Below are 18,505 nucleotides of genomic sequence, written 5' to 3' on the forward strand. Positions count from 1 at the left end.
ACTGGAAAAGTGATTCCTCGTAAAACCTTTAAAAAAGCATGTTCTAAGGTTTCAACTTCATCAGAAAGCACAGGAGTATTGTCTCTGTAAATGTGTAGACTGGCTATATCTATGGTTCATGATTCCAGAGAGAAGGAAATTGAAAAATGCCATGGAGAAGGCCCATTCTTTCTAAAGTAGGAGATAGGATAACTTGTACAGGTATTGTGCAGGTTGTAGTTCCCTGGATTTGTTGTAAAGTTGGTACAGCTTTAGGGCAGCTGCAAGATTATAACTGCTCTTTGTCTGATGGCACTAAGAAGCACTTGAGCAATAGGCACTTCTTCATATGCCCACGTTATCACTATGACATGAGCTGTATTGATTACCAGTTAGTTTCCAGCTGTAAACCAGGTGCTGTTTATTACCTATAAAGCCCTTTGTGACATAGGGTCCAGCCTCTCATAAAATGTTTCTGCCTATCTAGTAGGTTCCAGCAGAATGGGTGATTTTGAGGTTCCCGCAGTTAAAACACTTTCATCTTATGGGGCCAAAAAGCATGCTTTCTCTGTTGCAGGCCCTGCTATCTGGAAGGACCTTTCCTCAACCCTTCCCCTGGATAATCCTTGACTTAATGACCATAAATGAGCTCAAAATTTCCATTGTTAAGCAACACAGTTAAGTGAATTTTGCCCATGTTATGAGTGTGTTCCTGCCACACTTGTTAAGTGAATCATTGTAACATAGTTGTTAAGTGAATCTGGCTTCCCCATTGCCTCTGCTTGACAGAAGGTCACAAAAGGTAGCTCCATGACCCTAGGGCACTGCACTCATCATAAATACATGCCAAGCATCCAAATTTTGATCATGTGATTATGGGGATGCTGCAATAGTCGTAAATGTGGAAAAAATGGTCATAGGTCACTTTTTTAATGTTGTAACTTGGAACAATCACTAAGTAAATGGTTGTAAATTGAGGATTACCTATATAGTGCCCTCTTTCCTTAGTTAAGGAGCCTGGCTGTTAAGGTGTTTGTATCCTATTTTCTGATTGTTCTGATTGCTTTTTAGTCTGCTGTGTTTTGTAATTATCTTCTTAATTGTTTTAATTCTATAACTGAGTGTTGTAAGCTGCCCAGAGTCTTACAGAGAGGTGACCTTTAATCATTTTAAACCATCATCAAATTTTCAGTGGCATATGTTAGTGCAAAATAAGTTCAATTATTCATCTCTAAACCATGAAACCCCCATAAAATTATTTTTAAAATGCTTCCCTCCCATATGCCCTGTACCCTGAAGCCCCTTGTTTTTTAATTAAATGTGTGGCGCTAATCAAAGAATGGTTGTCTGCATAACTGGAATACGGGTAGCCCAAGCCAAGGTATAGTGAGATTAATGAGCACAAATCTTTTAGTTCTACGCCATGGTGGCATAGTGATTAAAATGCAGTACTTCAGGCTACTACTACTGCTGACTGCCAGCTGACTGCAATTTGGCAGTTCAAATCTCACCAGGCTTAAGGTTGACTCAGCCTTCCATCCTTTCGAGGTCAATAAAATGAGGATCCAGATTGTTGAGGGCAATATGCTGACTCTGTAAAACTGCTTAGAGAGGGTTTATATACCGCACTGTGAAGCGGTATGTAAATCTATTGCTACTTTCTGTTAGTTCCTTGATTTTTTTTCTGTTTTTTTTTTCAAGTGTTAAAACCTAGACGTACGTTAAATAAGGTATATAGTGCCCCTATATGAATACTCCATCCAAACAAGAGCACTTGCTAAACAGTTTCTCTCATTCTTTCACTGTGAATAAGAAGGCCTGAAAACAGCCTGCATAAAACAAGGCATCTATAGGATGTTGATGAAGTTTCCTGTCCAAACCAGGAATTGACTTGATTTCTGTGGTTATTGCTAGTGCTATGATTTTATGATTTAAATGTCTGAAGACCATAGGAATGGTCTTATTACAACAGGACAAAGGTTCATCTAGTTCAGCATTCTTTGGGGAAATTCCAGTAGTAAGATGTGAAAGCAACTGTGCCTTCCTCCTCATGTTCCTCAACACGCTACCCATTGACCCAAAGGTAAATAAATGCTATTGCTTCCTGATCATTCTGAGTGGGTAGTCTATAAATGTGATAGATAGATAGATAGATAGATAGATAGATAGATAGATAGATAGATAGATAGATAGATAGACAGACAGACACTATCATATTAGTGATATCATCCTAAAAGATATGTGCTATCATCTTCAAGAGCTGTGATGCTGCAGTGGTTTTAGAATGTAGTATTGCAGGCTGACTGTGCCCACAGCAGGAGTTCGATCCTGACCGGCTCAAAGTTGACCCATCCTTCCCAGGTTGGTAGAATGAGGATCCAGATTGTTGCAGGCAATATGGTGACATTGTAAACCACCCAGAGAGTTCTGTAGAGCACTATGGAGTGATATATAAGTGCTATTACTATTATTTGTTTCATATATTTTAACCATCTTAATTTATGGGATGATAAGGTAGTACTCACTTAATGATCGTAATTGAGACTGGAATTTATATCACTAAGCAATGTGGTCATAAAGTTCAACATCACATGTTCGTGCTGCTTAGTGACTGCAGGTCTGGGAGCCCTTCCTCTTGCAATTGTTATGTGAATGCCATGGGTTGTTAAGCAAGAACTTTGTGTGACCAGGATTTTCAACTTCATGCCAGCTTCCCCATTGACCCAGCAGGAAAAATGTCAAATCTTAAGCCTGGCTGAAAATTCAAGGACTGTTTGTAAGTACCACTCATTCAGCGTCATTGCAAGTTCAAACAGTAGCTGAATGTGGGGTCATTAAACAAGGAACACCTGTAATGTTTTATCAGTCAACTTCACTAGATGTCCTTTTGTTTAATATTGTGGAAGACAGAAAATAACATTGTCCACTTTCTTTGATCAGTGTACAATGTTGTAATATTCTCTTATTGACTCTTTTATTTACCTAGTTTCCTTGTTTTAGAAAAAAGTTTGTTTCTTTACATTTGCTGACACTGAATTAAATTCAGAGTAGAGAGATCCCCCCATTTTTTACTCTTTTTGTTTTGATCATTTTAAATCACTGCACAATTCAGTTATGGAGCAAATTGAAAAAACTGACCTAATCACAGGACTGTTTATATTTCATATGCATAAGAGTAGGTACATAGATAAAATAGTTGATTATCAGTTAGTTCCATTATGGCATGCTTTGAGACAGAAGTTTTATTTTAGTCAGTTTAAAGTTTTTAAATGTTTCTAATGATGTCAAATTATTTTTTCACAAAATATTTGAATTATTTAAATATTTGTGTATTGAAATTCCTGATGAAACATTTCGGGGTGCTGAAATCTTGAAAATCTTTTTAAAAAACCCATAATTGTATCAGATCAACAATTATTTAGTGTAATAATATTTTGGGATATTTGCAGTGTCCACCAACTTTTCATTATATGCACACATACCATGTTTTCCCGAAAATACAACCTACCCCCAAAATAAGTCTTAGCCTGATTTGGGGGGTGGAACTAATATATACCCTGCTTCAAAAATAAGCCTTAGTGAAGGGAGTAGAACTATCCAGCACAGGAGGCAGCCCTTCCCTTCCCCATCACCTCAGGTCTGCTATTTAACTGCAGATCAGCTGAGCCAGCAAGGGCCGGGAGTTCTGTATCTCCAGGTGCCTGGAGATGTTTCTGGCACACTCTTGCCAGCCCTGGCCCTGCCCACGGCACCAGGCAACCTTGCAGCCAATGACCTCTTTCTTCCGCAGCTCACCCTGTGGCTATGGAGCAGGCAGTGACCATGGTTTGCGCTCCGTCAGGCCTGGAGCTCGAGTGTTGCTCAGGCTGCTGCTCTGATGAGGCAGAAAGCCATGCGGCCCATTGGAATTGGCATAAAAAAAAGCTCAATCAGTCAATTCCAACTTCTCGTATAATAAGTTTTTTTAACTGTCCCACAAACTTGTTTCCCTGTACACAACAGCAAAAAACATGACAGAGCTGGAAATCAGGTACCGGTAGGCAAAAAAAGGCTTGGAGGAAGCAAGAGCACTTGGGTGGTGGTGGGTAGGGCAAGGTTTTCTTCCCACAAAATCCTCATCCGGTGAGGGAGGGAGAGAGGGGGGATGAATGAGTGACTGGGCGTGTGCCTTTTACTGGGGTGCGTGGAGCGCATTGGGGCTCCTCTTGCCGTCTCTTCTCTCCCCCTCACCAGGCATGGCAAGGCCTTCTGCCCCTCACTTAGCCATCCTCCTCTTTTATCAATGCAATTTGGGCGTGGCAGGTGAGAAGGGGTGGGGCTGGGGGAGAAAGGGTATTCCCAACTTCCGGGCCATCTGGCTTCTTCCCGGTAGCTCTTTCTCTGCCTTTCAGCATTAGCTGTCAAAGATGAGGATTTTGTGGGCAGAAAAACTTGCCCCACCCACCACCACCCAGGTGCTCTTGCTTCCTCCAAGCCTTTCTTTTGCGAGAAGTTGGAATTGATTGAACTTTTTAAACATTTTTTTAATGCCAATTCCGACGGGCCACATGGCTTTCTGCCTCATTGTAGCAGCAGCCTGAGCAACACACGGGCTCCATTTGGCAGAGCACAAACCGTGGTCGCCACCTGCTATATAGCTACAAGGTGAGCTGTGGAAGAGAGGGGTCCTTGGCTCAAGGTTGCCTGGTGCCGTGGGCAGGGCTAGGGCTGGCAAGAGTGTGCTGGAAACATCTCTAGGCACCCGGAGAGACAGAACACCCGGCCCTTGCTGGCTCAGCTGATCCATAGTTAAGGGACTAAGCAGCCATGAGGTGACTGCTCTCACTCAATTCCACCCCCTCCCCAAAAGAAGCCCTAGCCGTTTGGCGGGGGGGAATCAAAAGAAAATAAATCCCAGTCTTATTTTTGGGGAAACACAGTACATTTATTTGTATGCTTCCGTTTTCTTACGTTTGAAATTTTGTACCATTTGGGGATCAGCGGGTATACTAGAATCTGAAACTATGCCTTTGAACGAAGGTAAAAGTAAGAGACAATTAATGCTATGTTAGCTTTGTACAAGCTCATCTTGTGATTGTAGTCATAAATGAAATCAATGGCGTTCCAACACTAAACCTTGTTTAAACCAGTAAAAAGAGTGATGAAATAGCAACAGCATCCCTTGTAATCAGATGCCCTTGTGAATGATCCAATAAGAAATCCTTCTTCTGTTCTTGAGAGACAAGCAATTTGAGTGCATTTCTATCTTGGTTTCTGTATCTTGCTGCTTATGGCGCTGCCTTGAACTTTTTGTTTGCCAAGGCAGAGCTCCTTTTGTGGATGGAAACTGATGCCATAGGAAAATGAAAACCCATGATTCCCAGATGGCTAGATATTTCGAAGTGAGTCTGCATAGGTTCTTCCCACAGTGTAGCACCTTAGACAGGTTAGCAAAGAGAATACTTTCTGTTAGAAAACATTGTCTTCTGAGGATACATTTTCAGATGCAATTTTTAAAGGCTTATCTGTCCCTGAAACAGATAAATCTTAGAACAGGATAAACCTGAGAGCTGGGATTTTCATTTGCACCAGCTTGTTTGCTCAGCATTCTTCTTCTTTTTGTGTGTGTGTCAGTCCTTGAGCAAACAGCTAAATACCTGGATAATGCATTCATCTGGCTTTGAATACACATATATTACATACCCCTTTCTTGCTAATCAGCATGACACATTCTTTTGTTGGCCAAATGGCTCTAAAACAAACACAATCATTTCACTTAATTAGCAGGGGTTGGTGGGCTGTGCCTTGCAGGCTTCTTACATCCTGCCCAAGGAGAGACAAATCCAAGTTTTCTCTCATAACATGTTGTTAGACAATATTCACAAATTCTTTTCTTTCTTATTTGAATTTTATAGTGCCAGGCCTCTCAATCATTACTCTAAAAATAGAAGTAGTAGTAAATACAAGTTATAATGAATGAGTCACATCATGGCCATTCAATATATACTTTGTTTCAGGCAAACAAAAAGAGACTCAAAGCTGTTGAAAAGAGAATCCTCTACAGTATTTTAATTTATGTTATGGGGTAATAGACTATCATGTTTATGCTTAAAGTGTTGAAACTTCAGAATGACCAGGCTATGTTCTCTCATTGGGATCAGCTTCACATGCTTATTTCATATAAAATGTATAGTAGGGGCTCATTAAAAAGAGAGATGTTCTTCCTTGGAAGTAGTACACCTGAAATAACCATTTAGAAATGACAAATTTCCTATTATGCTGCCTGACAGTTTTTGTTGCTAGAGTCATCTGGGTTACTTTTTTCTATTAGCTACTAGGACCCATGACACAATGAAATCCTGAAATGGACTTCTTCAAATTGCAGCAATTTTCCTCTTTGCTGCATGTGGTGAATGAATTGGACAATATGCTGTGTCACCTCTGGCTAACAATGATAGCTGATATGACAGAAGGGATCTCCATGCTGGCTCTTGTAATTAAAAGAAAACAATGTTTAATCAGTGAAAAGGTTAAATCTTTTAAGATGGACCTAAAATGAGACAAAACCCAAGGATCTAAAGTTGGATTAGCAAATGAAAGGAGCTCTAAGGAAGTCTCTGGCAATTTGGCTGAATTAAAATATGTAAACTGAGCATTATAAAGCCATGCCTCTGCATGACTGATAGATGTATAAGAGAACAAATGGAATCATGAAAGGTGATTGGGTGGAGTCCTCATTTCCTACACCAGGCCAGAGCAAAAATGCTTCCTCATTAGACCCTTTTTTGTGAGAAGCTATTTATTTATTGTGCTTTTGAGTCAGTTTTTGACTCCTGACCTGGACTAGTCCCTGTAGCTTTTGGAACTTTCAGAAGTGGTTTTTCCCTGCCTAGGTCTGACAGAGACTGACTAGCCCAAGGTCATCCAGCTGGCTTCATGTCTAAAGTGGAACTAGAACTCCTGGTCTCTCATTTCTAGCTTGATGCCTTCACTGCTACTCCAGACTTTCTCTATGTGAGAATCTCAAAGGTGCTTCTTCAAAAGGCAACTGGACAATGCTTTTTCTTGAGGAAGATGTTTCACTTCTCATCCAAGAAGTTTCATCTCAAGAAAAAACTCAGTCCAGTTGCCTTTTTAAAAAGCACTTTTGAGACAACCATGACATGGAGGATGATTGAGAAGTTCCATAGACACTCTGTGAGGAGTTATTGTAGAGCATCCACCAAAGCAGAACCTTGTTCATTTGTGAGTTTCTCTTAAGATTTCTCAATATAACTGGGGGGAGAGGGGGAGAAGGAAGGAAGGGGATGGAATTAATTAACAACAGGGGAAGGACAGATAAAAGTACAGTAAGGAAATACTGGAGCTTTCCTTTCAGTTTACAGAAACTTCTGATCTCCTAAGTTGTCCTTCAGAGTGCTTCCCCAATTCATTGACTTTGTGAAAAAGGTATGAATAAGATAGGTGATATTCAATACAGGGCACCCAACTGCAGCTGCAAGTATAGGAATCCACATGACTGCCTAAGGCAAAACTGAATATATAAATAAGTCTACAATTGCTTGTGCAAGGTCTCATTTTACAGCTTCTTCAAAAGATTTGAGGAGACGAATAGTTACTTAATAGTGAGGTGGTTTTATAAATAAGAGGAATATCCACTGTCCCAATAGAGATGCTTCTCCTTGCCCTCAGATGATAGAGTAGTGGCTGATGCAACTTTAGATTGGCAGATTAAAAAGAGAAAGATATTTGTTGTCTTAATTGAAATTCTGAGTGTTCTCTGCAGCAGGAAGAGTACTTAGTTATTTCTGTAGAAGACCTATTATAACCTGGTTCCATCTTACCATTGATTCTACAATAAAAAAATTAATAAACAGCCCAGAAGCTACATTTGCCTCTCCGTATATATGATCAGTGTTAAGAGAAAATAAAGATTACTTCTCATATTAAGAGAGCACCAGATAGACAAACACACCAAAAGCCTACCTTCCTCACTGATGTCCTTTAAGGAAAATATAAATGCAATCACTTATTTTTCCTCCAGTGCATAAGTTCTCCCACTAATATAAACAGACTTACAACTACCAATGTTGAAGACTGGAGCATGGATATTGTCTTTTTTCTCAAAAGCCAGCTTAATTGTTCTGCATCTCTCACTGTATACTGAATTAACAGAATTCCATTTTTCATACTCTTTCTTTAAATTTCCTTTAATACTCATATTAATCCGATTCCTCCAGCTTAGAACATAACGAGGAAAAGGAAGCTTCAATTTGCAATTAAATCAGTTTGATTTTAGCTTATAATGAGAGTTATAATCTAGTGCCGTGTTGGCAAACCTATGGCATGCAAAGCCATTTCCTCCGGCACGCAAGAGGTTGCCCGGAAGAGTCCCACTGCGCATGGGCGCACGCCACCATTCGACAGCTGCTTGTCGGGTATCTGGCACACATGCGCAGGGGGCGGGGGTTGCATGAGAGACCTACACACATGCGCAGATGCGCAGCACATGGGGTGTCTCGCGAGCATGCACAGGGACGCATGACGCACGGGATCATGCGAGTATGTGCAGTGATGTTTGGCGCATGAGGGGGAAACGTGCGTGCATGCACAGAGATGTGTGGCGTGCAAGGGGGAATTGTGTACACATGCATAGAGATGTGTGCAAGGGGAAATTGTGCATGCATGCGCAGAGATGTGTGGCGCATGAGGGGATCGCACATGCATGTGTAGAAATGCATGGCACGCAAGGGGGGTCACGAAGGCATGCACAGAGATGCGTGGCACGGGGATTGTGCAAGTATGTGCAGGGGCGTGCGGGGGGCCAGCACGCATTGCCTTCTGGGTGCGGGCACCCGAGCGCGCACACAATTATCAGCATGGGAGCCGAAAAAGGTTAGCCACCACTGACCTAGTGCATATAGTATCTGAAAGTTATTTCTAAGTAGATGTACAATAAGGTGATTTATAAACTATTTTGAAAATTTAAAAAATGGAAGCTAATGAGATTTCAATTGAAATCTATGGAGAGTAGAATTCCAACCTTTTCTTCCAGTAGTTTTTCTGGGCATCCCATTCTTGCTTTTACTAAGAAATTAGTTGATTATGGATGTTACAGAAGATATGGGATGTTTGCTCAGTTACAAGTTGTTTTACCAAAGTAGTTGTTCGTAAATTATCTAAAAATTCTCTTCTCCTTCCCTTATTCCTACATTTAATGCATCTGGATAGGAGTGGCAGGTGTGTTTCACTCTTTCATAATCCTCCCGGCATTCATTTCAATAGAAATTCCTGATAAGCTTTCACATTTTCCAGTTGAATGAGAAAAGAGGGAAAGGGAGAGGCCATGAATGAATACAAAATGACATTCTCATCAATCATTAGTCTCCAACCATTGCAAGGAATTGCAAGTAACTAATGAAAGTGGAATTAACTTATAAAGTCAGCATTAGTGTCAGCGGAAATTATTTAAAATTTTAAAGTCATACAAAGTGTTTTCTTTGGCTATTGATTAAACTCACACTTAGGTGAACACTATGTTTCTTGAATCTAGTAAAGAGTGAGTAGCATGCTTTAATTAAGCTTGAAAGGTCTACAAGAGAATTCAAGCAAATGTTGAGAGTATTTTTATTTATTTATTAAATATATATGCCACCCCTCTCGCTGTCATGCAACTCTGGGCGACTCACAGTCTCATAAAACAATATTATAAAAGTTCAAGACAATAAGAGTCCTGCGTGCAGTTAAATTGCACACAAACCACTGATTTCAGTAGTGATATGCAGAGTCGAAGCCCAAATGTCTTACTGAACTAGGAGCACAGTAAATAAGCACACTGTAGAAAAAGAGTGGAATGTGGAATTGTCTCAATCTCAGCAACTTCTGATATGTGGACTTTAACCCAGAATTTCCAGCAATGGGTATGCTGGCTGAGAAAATCTAGAAGTTGAACTCCCTGTATCTGCAAGTTACCATATTTAGAAAAAAGAATAGCTATAGGAATCTGGGCATCCTTTGTACCCAACATTCTCTCTGACTGGCTGTCAGAAGTAATAATGTAACTGATCCCAGGAAACTACCGTATAAATTAGGGATTCTCCTTATGTGACAGAGATGATCCACCACTAGGTGGATTCACAATTGGCTGGCAAACCGTACTCAACGAGTAGTCCTTAATGGGTCTAAGTCTACATGGAGGGAAGTAAGCAGCTGGGTGCCACAAGGTTCCGTCTTAGGCCCAGTACTCTTCAATATCTTCATTAACAACTTAGATGAGGGAATAGAAGGGGAACTTACCAAATTTGCAGATGATATTAAGCTGGCAGGAATAGCTAACACTCAAGAAGATAGGCTCAAGATCCAGATGGATCTTGACAGATTAGAACACTGGGCCATATCTAATAAAATGAAATTCAGTGTAGAGAAAAGTAAAGTCCTACACTTAGGCAAGAAAAACCAAAGGTACACATATAGACTGGGTGAAACCAGGCTCAATAGCAGTAACTGTGAGAGGGATCTTGGAGTCTTAGTGGACAACCAGCTAAATATGAGCCAGCAGTGTGCAGCAGCAGCCAAAAAAGCTAATGCAATCCTAAATTGTATTAACAGAGGGATACAATCAAGATCAAGGGAAGTACTAATACCACTCTATAAAGCCTTAGTAAGACCACACCTAGAGTACTGCATCCAGTTTTGTTCACCACATTATAAAAAAGATGTTGAGACTCTAGAAAAAGTACAGAGAAGAGCAACCAGGATGATTAGGGGACTGGAGGCTAAAACATACAACGAACGGTTGCAGGAACTGGGCTTGGCTAGTCTAGTGAAGAGAAGGACCAGGGGAGACATGATAGAGGTCTTCCAATATTTGAGGGGCTGCCACAGGGAGGAAGGGGTCAAGCTATTTTCTAAAGCTCCTATAGGCCATACAAGGAATAATGGATGGAAACTGAACAAGGAGAGATTTAACCTGGAAATAAGGAGAAACTTTCTGACAGTGAGAACAATCAACCAATGGAACAGCTTGCCCTCGGAAGTTGTGGGAGCGCCATCACTTGAGACTTTCAAGAAGAGATTAGACTGCCATTTGTCAGAAATGGTGTAGGGTCTCCTGCTTGGGTGGGGGGTTGGACTAGATGACCTATAAGGTCCCTTCCAATTCTGATTATCTGTAAACATCTGATAGCAGAGAAAAGGTAGAAACCTGAATATAAATGTACAAATATCCCATTTTGTGCTTACAGGTGTGAAAGCTGTAGTGCTGTCTTCCACTCAGAATGCAAAGAGAAGGCCGTTCCATGCCCCAGGTGTGTGAGGAGAGAGCTACAGATGAAGCAGAAATCTTTCTGGAGAAGACTGAATATGGATGAGAGCTTGGAAGAGGCCTGCAACATGTTTGAATTGTCCTATCAGAATACATGATCTGAGGGGGAAATGTGACAACCTACACCTTTTCCCAGCTTGGAATGAATGCTCCTAAAGGCACTGGTTGATTGCCAGGGAGAATACTTTAGTACAAAAAAGTTGTATATGTATGTTTTGTTCCTGAATAGCTGGAGTTCAGAATGCTAAGAAAAAGGCTAAATTGCAATTATGAATTGGTTAGGGAACCAACTGGTGTTACACCAAAAGTAGTTTGTTTGAAATATTATCTGCATTGATTGCATTTTCTTTGCATTGAAAGCTCTCATTAGCTTGTATTTATTATTGGACTTCAAGTGATTTTTTTTTTTTTTTGGTAGAAATAGATGGGCATTGCTATTTAAAGTTCACAAACTACTTATGACAATGGGCCTGTGGATAAGTATTTGTAGAGCTTTTTGCAGCTTAGAAAGATGACTTAATAAACTGCTTGTATGAATATTTTCTCTGCTCCCCCAAAATCAGTCTAGGTCCATTTTAGAAGCACAGCATGGTAATTGTCCTTACAACCTCTGTAAGCCAAGTGCTAAAACTTGCCTAAGTCTTGTATTAATATTCCAGAATACTAGAGAAATTGCTTTCAGTGGTGAAATATTCACAGTTGAATACTTGTTCATGACATTGTTGTTCACAAATCATTAATTCAGATTCTGATTGTCTCACATGTAACACCATAAAGCTTGAATATTTAATCCCCTTTGATGTTAAATAATGTACTGTATATTGCTTTGCTCATACCTTGTAGAAGAAATTTCCTGCACTTGGATGATGGAACTAGAATCTGACTCTTTGCTGCAATTAACATTCCTATTCTATTAGTATATATACCAAGGCTGTGTGTACTGTAGCAGAGTCAGTAAGAGCTTGAACACTTCACCCTGAAAGTGAAATTTCTTGTACACTTTTAAATACTGCACTAAGAAGCACTGGGACATATGTTTTAACCACTTAACATGCAATATTTGAAAATAATGAAAATATTACAAAATGGTTCCAAATCAATCTTTGGACTTTCAGTATTCCTTTTTTAATATATAGCAGAGGGAATATTGGAAGTTTTTACTTCTGCTTTCAGCTAACCATAATTTAACATATTCCAGTCCAGACAGCAACAGGGATTACTATGATTAATTGAAACAAGACATCTGTAAACCTTGTTTTTGATGTTCTCCTTGCTATAGTGAAGGATAGTACAAGTTAAATCTGGCTTGGTACTGGTATATATCAAATCAAGAGTAGCCACTTAATTTGTGCAGGCAAAGGAACACTTTTTTATTTCTCTCTCTACTTCCTCCCCTCAAATTGCAAGTTACTTTCTCTGCATGTGTTATGTTAATTTGTTATAGATTGACTGTTGGCAATTGCATATCTGGAAGACAAACAGCTAGAGAGCTGGCAATGACTAGGACAGGGGTGTCAAACCTGCATCGTCACGTGATGTATCAGGACTTTTTTCCCCTTTGCTAAACTGGGCAGGGGCATGGCCAGCCCGTGATGAATCCGGCCCATGGGCTGCAAGTTTGACAGCCTTGGACTAGGAAGAACCACAAAGCATGTTATTTAAATTTATTTATTTATTTATTTTATAATTTAATTTATAATCTTGTTGATGTACTGCTTGGTTCTTCTGGGCTAGTTGGCACCCAGTTTTTATGTGCAAATAGGCTAACCGCAAATGATGTTCATAAGGAATGGTCATCTGCTTTGTCTTTAAAATTACTTTCATATATGTATAGAGCTATGCATTTGTCAGTAAGTTGAAGCCCATATATTACATTGAGATTCATTTTCATTGCTTCGTTTACTTAAGTATAAGTAGTAAAAGAGAGAGAGAAAGAAAAAATGAGTGATTGTGTATTTTACTTTTGCATGATTTCCAGAATCCAGAGTGAAGAAGAAGTTGGTATAAATAACCTGTTTTGTTTTGTTTTGATGTTTGCTTTTGGGAAGGGGATATCTTTTTAAGGCAGATTGGGCAAGTGAATCAAGCATGTGGAATGTGTTTGCTAACTTTTTTTCAATGTATTGTAAAGTTTTATTATTTTTGTACATCTCCTTAAGTTGCCCCATCAATTTCTTCATTTTATCCAATGAGTTATTAAAAGTGAAGTTAAAGGATGGTTTTAGTGTGTCATTGCATACAGCTCCTATCTACCACCTCATTTCTTTGTTTTGTGTTCACTATGCTCTTAATGTTGGTTCTCAGTTTGCTTTTTTGGAACAATTGGTTGCTACTACAATAGATGAATACTGTCTCAAGTATATATATATATTACGAATCAAAGACCTCCCTCAGTTTCCTGCTTTGAAATTGCCTTAATTTACTATTCCTCTGCAAGAAGGAAGATATAATATAAAATGTTTGTCAGTTTATGGAGGTCTCATGGTGATGCCAAGAGTTCTTAGGATATTTTTGAGATTATGGCTGCATTTATTTTGGTCTGCAAGTCAACCTATAGTTATCTCTAATAAGCTTAAATAACACAGCAACCACAACTGCCACTCAATGCAAAATATGTCTGTGTTGAAGAGAATGCAGGCATTCAGGGTTGTTGTTCAGAGTATATTTCTGTTAACTGCATTTGCATGGGATCTGATAAGCATGTTCCCCCAAAACCTTCAAACTGCAGAGTCATCACAATTCTGCAGTTCAGTGGCACATTTTTAATTCCAATGGGACTTGTGTTCAGTATAATGCAATCTTTGGAACCACAGGTATGTCCCAGCAAGGACTTTTGATGCCACTTGCTGATTTCCCCAGAAGGTCCAGCCAGTGCTGCTTCTCTATGTCACCCTCTGCCACCTCTGCATTCCTTCCTACTATAGAAAATCCATTAAGGAGGGAAAGATGGAATGACCACAAGGATAACAAGGTGCATGTAAAGCAATATTTTGGATATCCAGAATTGAGGCATTTTTAATTTGATTAGTGCTAGGTATAATTTGCTAACTCTTTAATTAGAATGTCTATGGAGATTCTCAGTCATCCAGGTCATGGTTTTCCCAAAGGTTTTCCAAGAGGCAATGGATTTTCTGTTTTTTCTTTGAAGACATTTTGCTTCTCATCCAAGAGCTTCTTCAGCTCTGATTGGATGGTATGGAATGAAAGGATTTATACTCCTTGCAAACAGGTGGTCATTTGCATTCTTTTAGAGAGTCATTGAGTGTCAGCTGGTGCTCCATTCAAAATCCAAGAAAGACTCCATTAAACAGAGAAAAGATATCTTTTACTGGAAATCAAGTGGTAGCAACAAAAGAATTCTGGATCTGACAAAAGGAGTGCGTAAATCACATATACAAAGTGATGGCAACGTTCCCACCCCCAATAGCTCAATTGGCTCATCCTACTAAAAGTGGTGTATATCATCATGTGGGTATCTCCAGGTGGTGATGAGGCCTCTGACCGTTGACCTTGACATATTTTGATAAAGAGTTGCAGCTGTGCATAGCATAGGATAGAAACCTAAGCAAGAATCTACCCCCCCCCCCAGCTTATACAGTTCTGGTTTGTAACACCTCCAGCTCACTTCCCATAACCATTCCCCCCTCCCCCGGTTACTTATGACAGCCAAAAGATGCAAAGCAAAGGGAGAAAATCTTGAAGGCTGACATTGAGGCTACCTGGAGGTTTATCTGTGTTGGAGTCACCTGAGTAGTGCAAATGGGTGTGGTGCCTTCTTGGAACTGTTGAAAGGACTGTGTTGTAGACTGGAGATAGATGATGTCGTATCACGCATCCCTGTTGAAAGACGGCTGCTCAATTTTTGATATAGATGGCAGATGGACTAGGTTTGTTCTCCTGTGTTGTGCCATGAATTTAAGAAGTGGTTGTTTTATTTTCCCCATGTTTCACCAATGTACAGTTTTGCACATGTCTCACTGCATTGTACTGCATAGACCATGTTGCTCAGCTTGTATCTTATCCTTGGAGTGGACAAGCTTCTGCCTTAGATGTGAAGATGGAAAAGAAAAAGAACTAAAACACATCAAGGAAGCCCTCAGAATGTTTGACTAGCCCAAATGGGCCTTCATCAAATATCAAAAAAGACCCAGAAGGAGCTCCTCCATAACAAAGAGAGAACAATAAACGAAGAAGAGAACAATAAATGAACCAACATTGTCATTCCATATGTTGCAGGAATACTGGAAAAGCCAGGAGGATCTTCAGCCAACACAACATACGTGGACACTTCAAACCCAAGAATATATATGTGGTACAATACAATAAGCCATGTGCAGATCTGTATATTGGGGACATAAAATGACCACTTTATAAACACGTGGAACAACATAGGAGAACAAAACCATTAGGACTAGATTCAGCAGTCCATCTACATTTGAAAGAGAAAGGCCACTCTTTCAAAGACAGCGAAGTCCACATTTTGGGCAGAAAGGACCGCTGGTTTGAAAGATGTTCAAAGAGGCTATCTGTGTCAAAATTGAACAGCCCTCTCTCAACAGAGGGAGAGGGCTATGACATAATCTATCTCCAGTCTACAACACAGTCCTTTCAACAGTTCACACCTATTTGCACTACTCAGGTGACCCCGACACAGATGAACCTCCAGTGGCCTCAATGACTCTAAAAGAATGCAAATGACCAGCTGTTTGCAAGGAGTATAAATCCTTCCATTCCATACCATCCAATCAGAGCTGAAGAAATTTCTTGGTTGAGAAGTGAAATTTCTTCAAAGAAAAACAATAAGGTCCAATTGCCTCTTGAAAAAGCACCTTTGGGACATCTTCAATTAGAATGAGATTTTGGCAGACTGTGACAAAAAAACTTTTGCCAGTGCTGGAAAGATTGAAATGGCTTTTGTTACTTAACAAATGGGGAAGAGCTATACAGCCATTCCTGGGGAAATCCACTCTATCCCCTTTCTACCAAAAACCAGTCTCTATTGCAAGCCCAGCCCACTCTTCCTTGGGGCTGCTTGGCTCACCTTTGCAAATATTTATACAATAGGAAACTTCCCATTTGGGAAAGTTTTTCCCCTGTTTAATCAATACATTACAGTACAATATTTTACTTGCTGCCATAGATAATGTAACTAAGGTTACTGCTATTTGACTATATAGACTGAAGTAAACAGTTTATTGCTTTGGCTAGAAAAGAATAATAATTTATATACAAAATTAAAATTGCACCTTGGTAAATAGAAATTTTCACAGGATCTGGCAATATTGATCAGAACAAGTGTTGATACTGGAAGCATACTGCTCTAATAGGAAGCTGCTTTCTACACATAGGGGGGGAAAAGGAACAGTCAACAAGTATGAGAAAACAGGACATCCCATGGGCAGTATTTTGGCAGTATGACTTGGCCTCAAAAGGCTGCCTGTCTTTTGATTGCTGATTCCTTTTGGATGTGATGCTATGCTCTTCCTGACACCAAGTCACGTTGAGGGGACTCTAGAATTACTGGATATCTGAATTTACCTGCTAAAATTGTGTCTCCTTTTTATGCTGCTGCATTGATGTGGTTGTTATTTATGGCATTATTCATGTAATAGGTCTTCTATTGCTTTTTGGATTCTTTCCTGTGCAGACATGCCTCTGGAATTCTAAATATCCAGAGGAGGTTTCTAAAATGGGATGCCTAAAACATGGATCTAATCTAAGAGATCCCAAAACATGGATTTATGGCAATTGTTTTTGGTGCTAGTACAGGGAAAGCGCATATAGCTTTATTAGAACTGGGATGCAACATTAGCCATTCATTGACTGGATGATTTCAGCATATGGAATATATGAAGCACTTTCTGTCTTGCATGTAAGCATCACTTAATATCTTAATATTTATTTATTAATTTAATAATAATGATAATCAGACATAATTATCATTTGGGAATCCATATCTAAAAGGGATGAATGTTTTTCTTTTGGCACCTTATTGAGAATTAAGCAAGGAGGTATTATTACCTCTTCATATCTAGAAACAATTAAAATTCAGTAATTGTATTTGGAAATTACAATTAAAAATCTCATACACACTTAGATGGATTTGCTTGTGATTAAAACAAGTAGTAGCATAGGGTTAATAGTTAATAGTAGCATAGGGTTGGCTCCTACCTCTTGTTAAACTGAAGCTTCCAAAATTATTGTGTTGTGCATATATGAATAATAATACATATAACCAGGTATCCAGTATTATTTGTGTTTATAGCAACCTCATTTATATAGAAATTAAAATAGACAAAGTTCCTTCCAATCAATACGTTCTCAGACTAGAATGTTCCTGGAAAGGTTTGCAAAGCCACTGCACAAAGATGTTTTGATCAGGTGAAAAAGAAACAAAAGATGCTGCCTTGGGCAATCCAAACCTTGCAGCTCTGAAATGCCTTCCTAACTAACAAGGATTTCAATTATAACATTTTTTCAGTGCTCTTTGGCAAGACTGGAAATGTTTCTCCCCACAAAGTCTGTTTTCTCTGGTATGTGTTTTGTCTTTTCCGTGCACAATAGGACAACATGAGAGGAGGGTGATATTTTAAGTGTACAACTTCCTTTGTACAAGATCCAGTTGCCAATCACTAAGCCCCTGGTTTAAAGGATCTTGGATAGGAAGACTAGAGTAGATGCAGAACAGTGCACATAGTGGCAAGCCAGATGGACCAATCTAATTTTGGCAGTTTTCTCTAGCAAAATATGCTATGTGCTTCCATTTTCATGACAGAAATATAAAATATTTAATGACCATGGATTACAGCAATAGAAGCATCATGTCGAATAATGTGCTGGGGGGGGGCATATAGGATTCAGTTGGCAACCTGAAGAGATGTTTGCCAGTTACAAATACAGTGGAAATGTACTTTAGATTGATAAATAATGGGAAATACTTGGATAAATTTAAATGATTTGTCACCATTGGATTGTCAAATCAGGTTCCATTTTTGTGTATGTCTTTTGAAATAAATGGGAGAACTTTAATTTAAAAATGGCCGTTGTATTTTACTTCATAAATTCACTGTTGTAGAAATTCTATACACTTTGCTGTTAAGCTGTGGTTTAGGTATAAATTGGTACATAGGATCAACAGATTTTTGTGAGCTGATTTTTTTTTCCCCAAGAGAATAAATTTATGGGTTAAGAATATGTGATTGTATGAAAGCATACATGTATAGA

The 18,505-nt window shown here is 39.4% G+C and overlaps 1 protein-coding gene across 1 annotated transcript in view; it reads left to right on the top strand.

Moving 5' to 3' along the window:
- The window catches only part of PLEKHM3 (pleckstrin homology domain containing M3), an 84,091-nt gene extending 67,459 nt beyond the window's left edge, over positions 1 to 16,632 (top strand). The window contains exon 8 of the mRNA XM_026707764.2: positions 11,202 to 16,632. Within this exon, the coding sequence (XP_026563549.2) occupies positions 11,202 to 11,379 (178 nt within the window). The 3' untranslated portion in view covers positions 11,380 to 16,632. The remainder of the gene's footprint in view (positions 1 to 11,201) is intronic.
- Positions 16,633 to 18,505: the final 1,873 nt, after the last annotated feature.

Source organism: Pseudonaja textilis, chromosome 1 (genome assembly GCF_049901715.1).
Source record: "Pseudonaja textilis isolate UNSWEBS1 chromosome 1, rPseTex1.2, whole genome shotgun sequence".
Classification (NCBI taxonomy): Eukaryota; Metazoa; Chordata; class Lepidosauria; order Squamata; family Elapidae; genus Pseudonaja; species Pseudonaja textilis.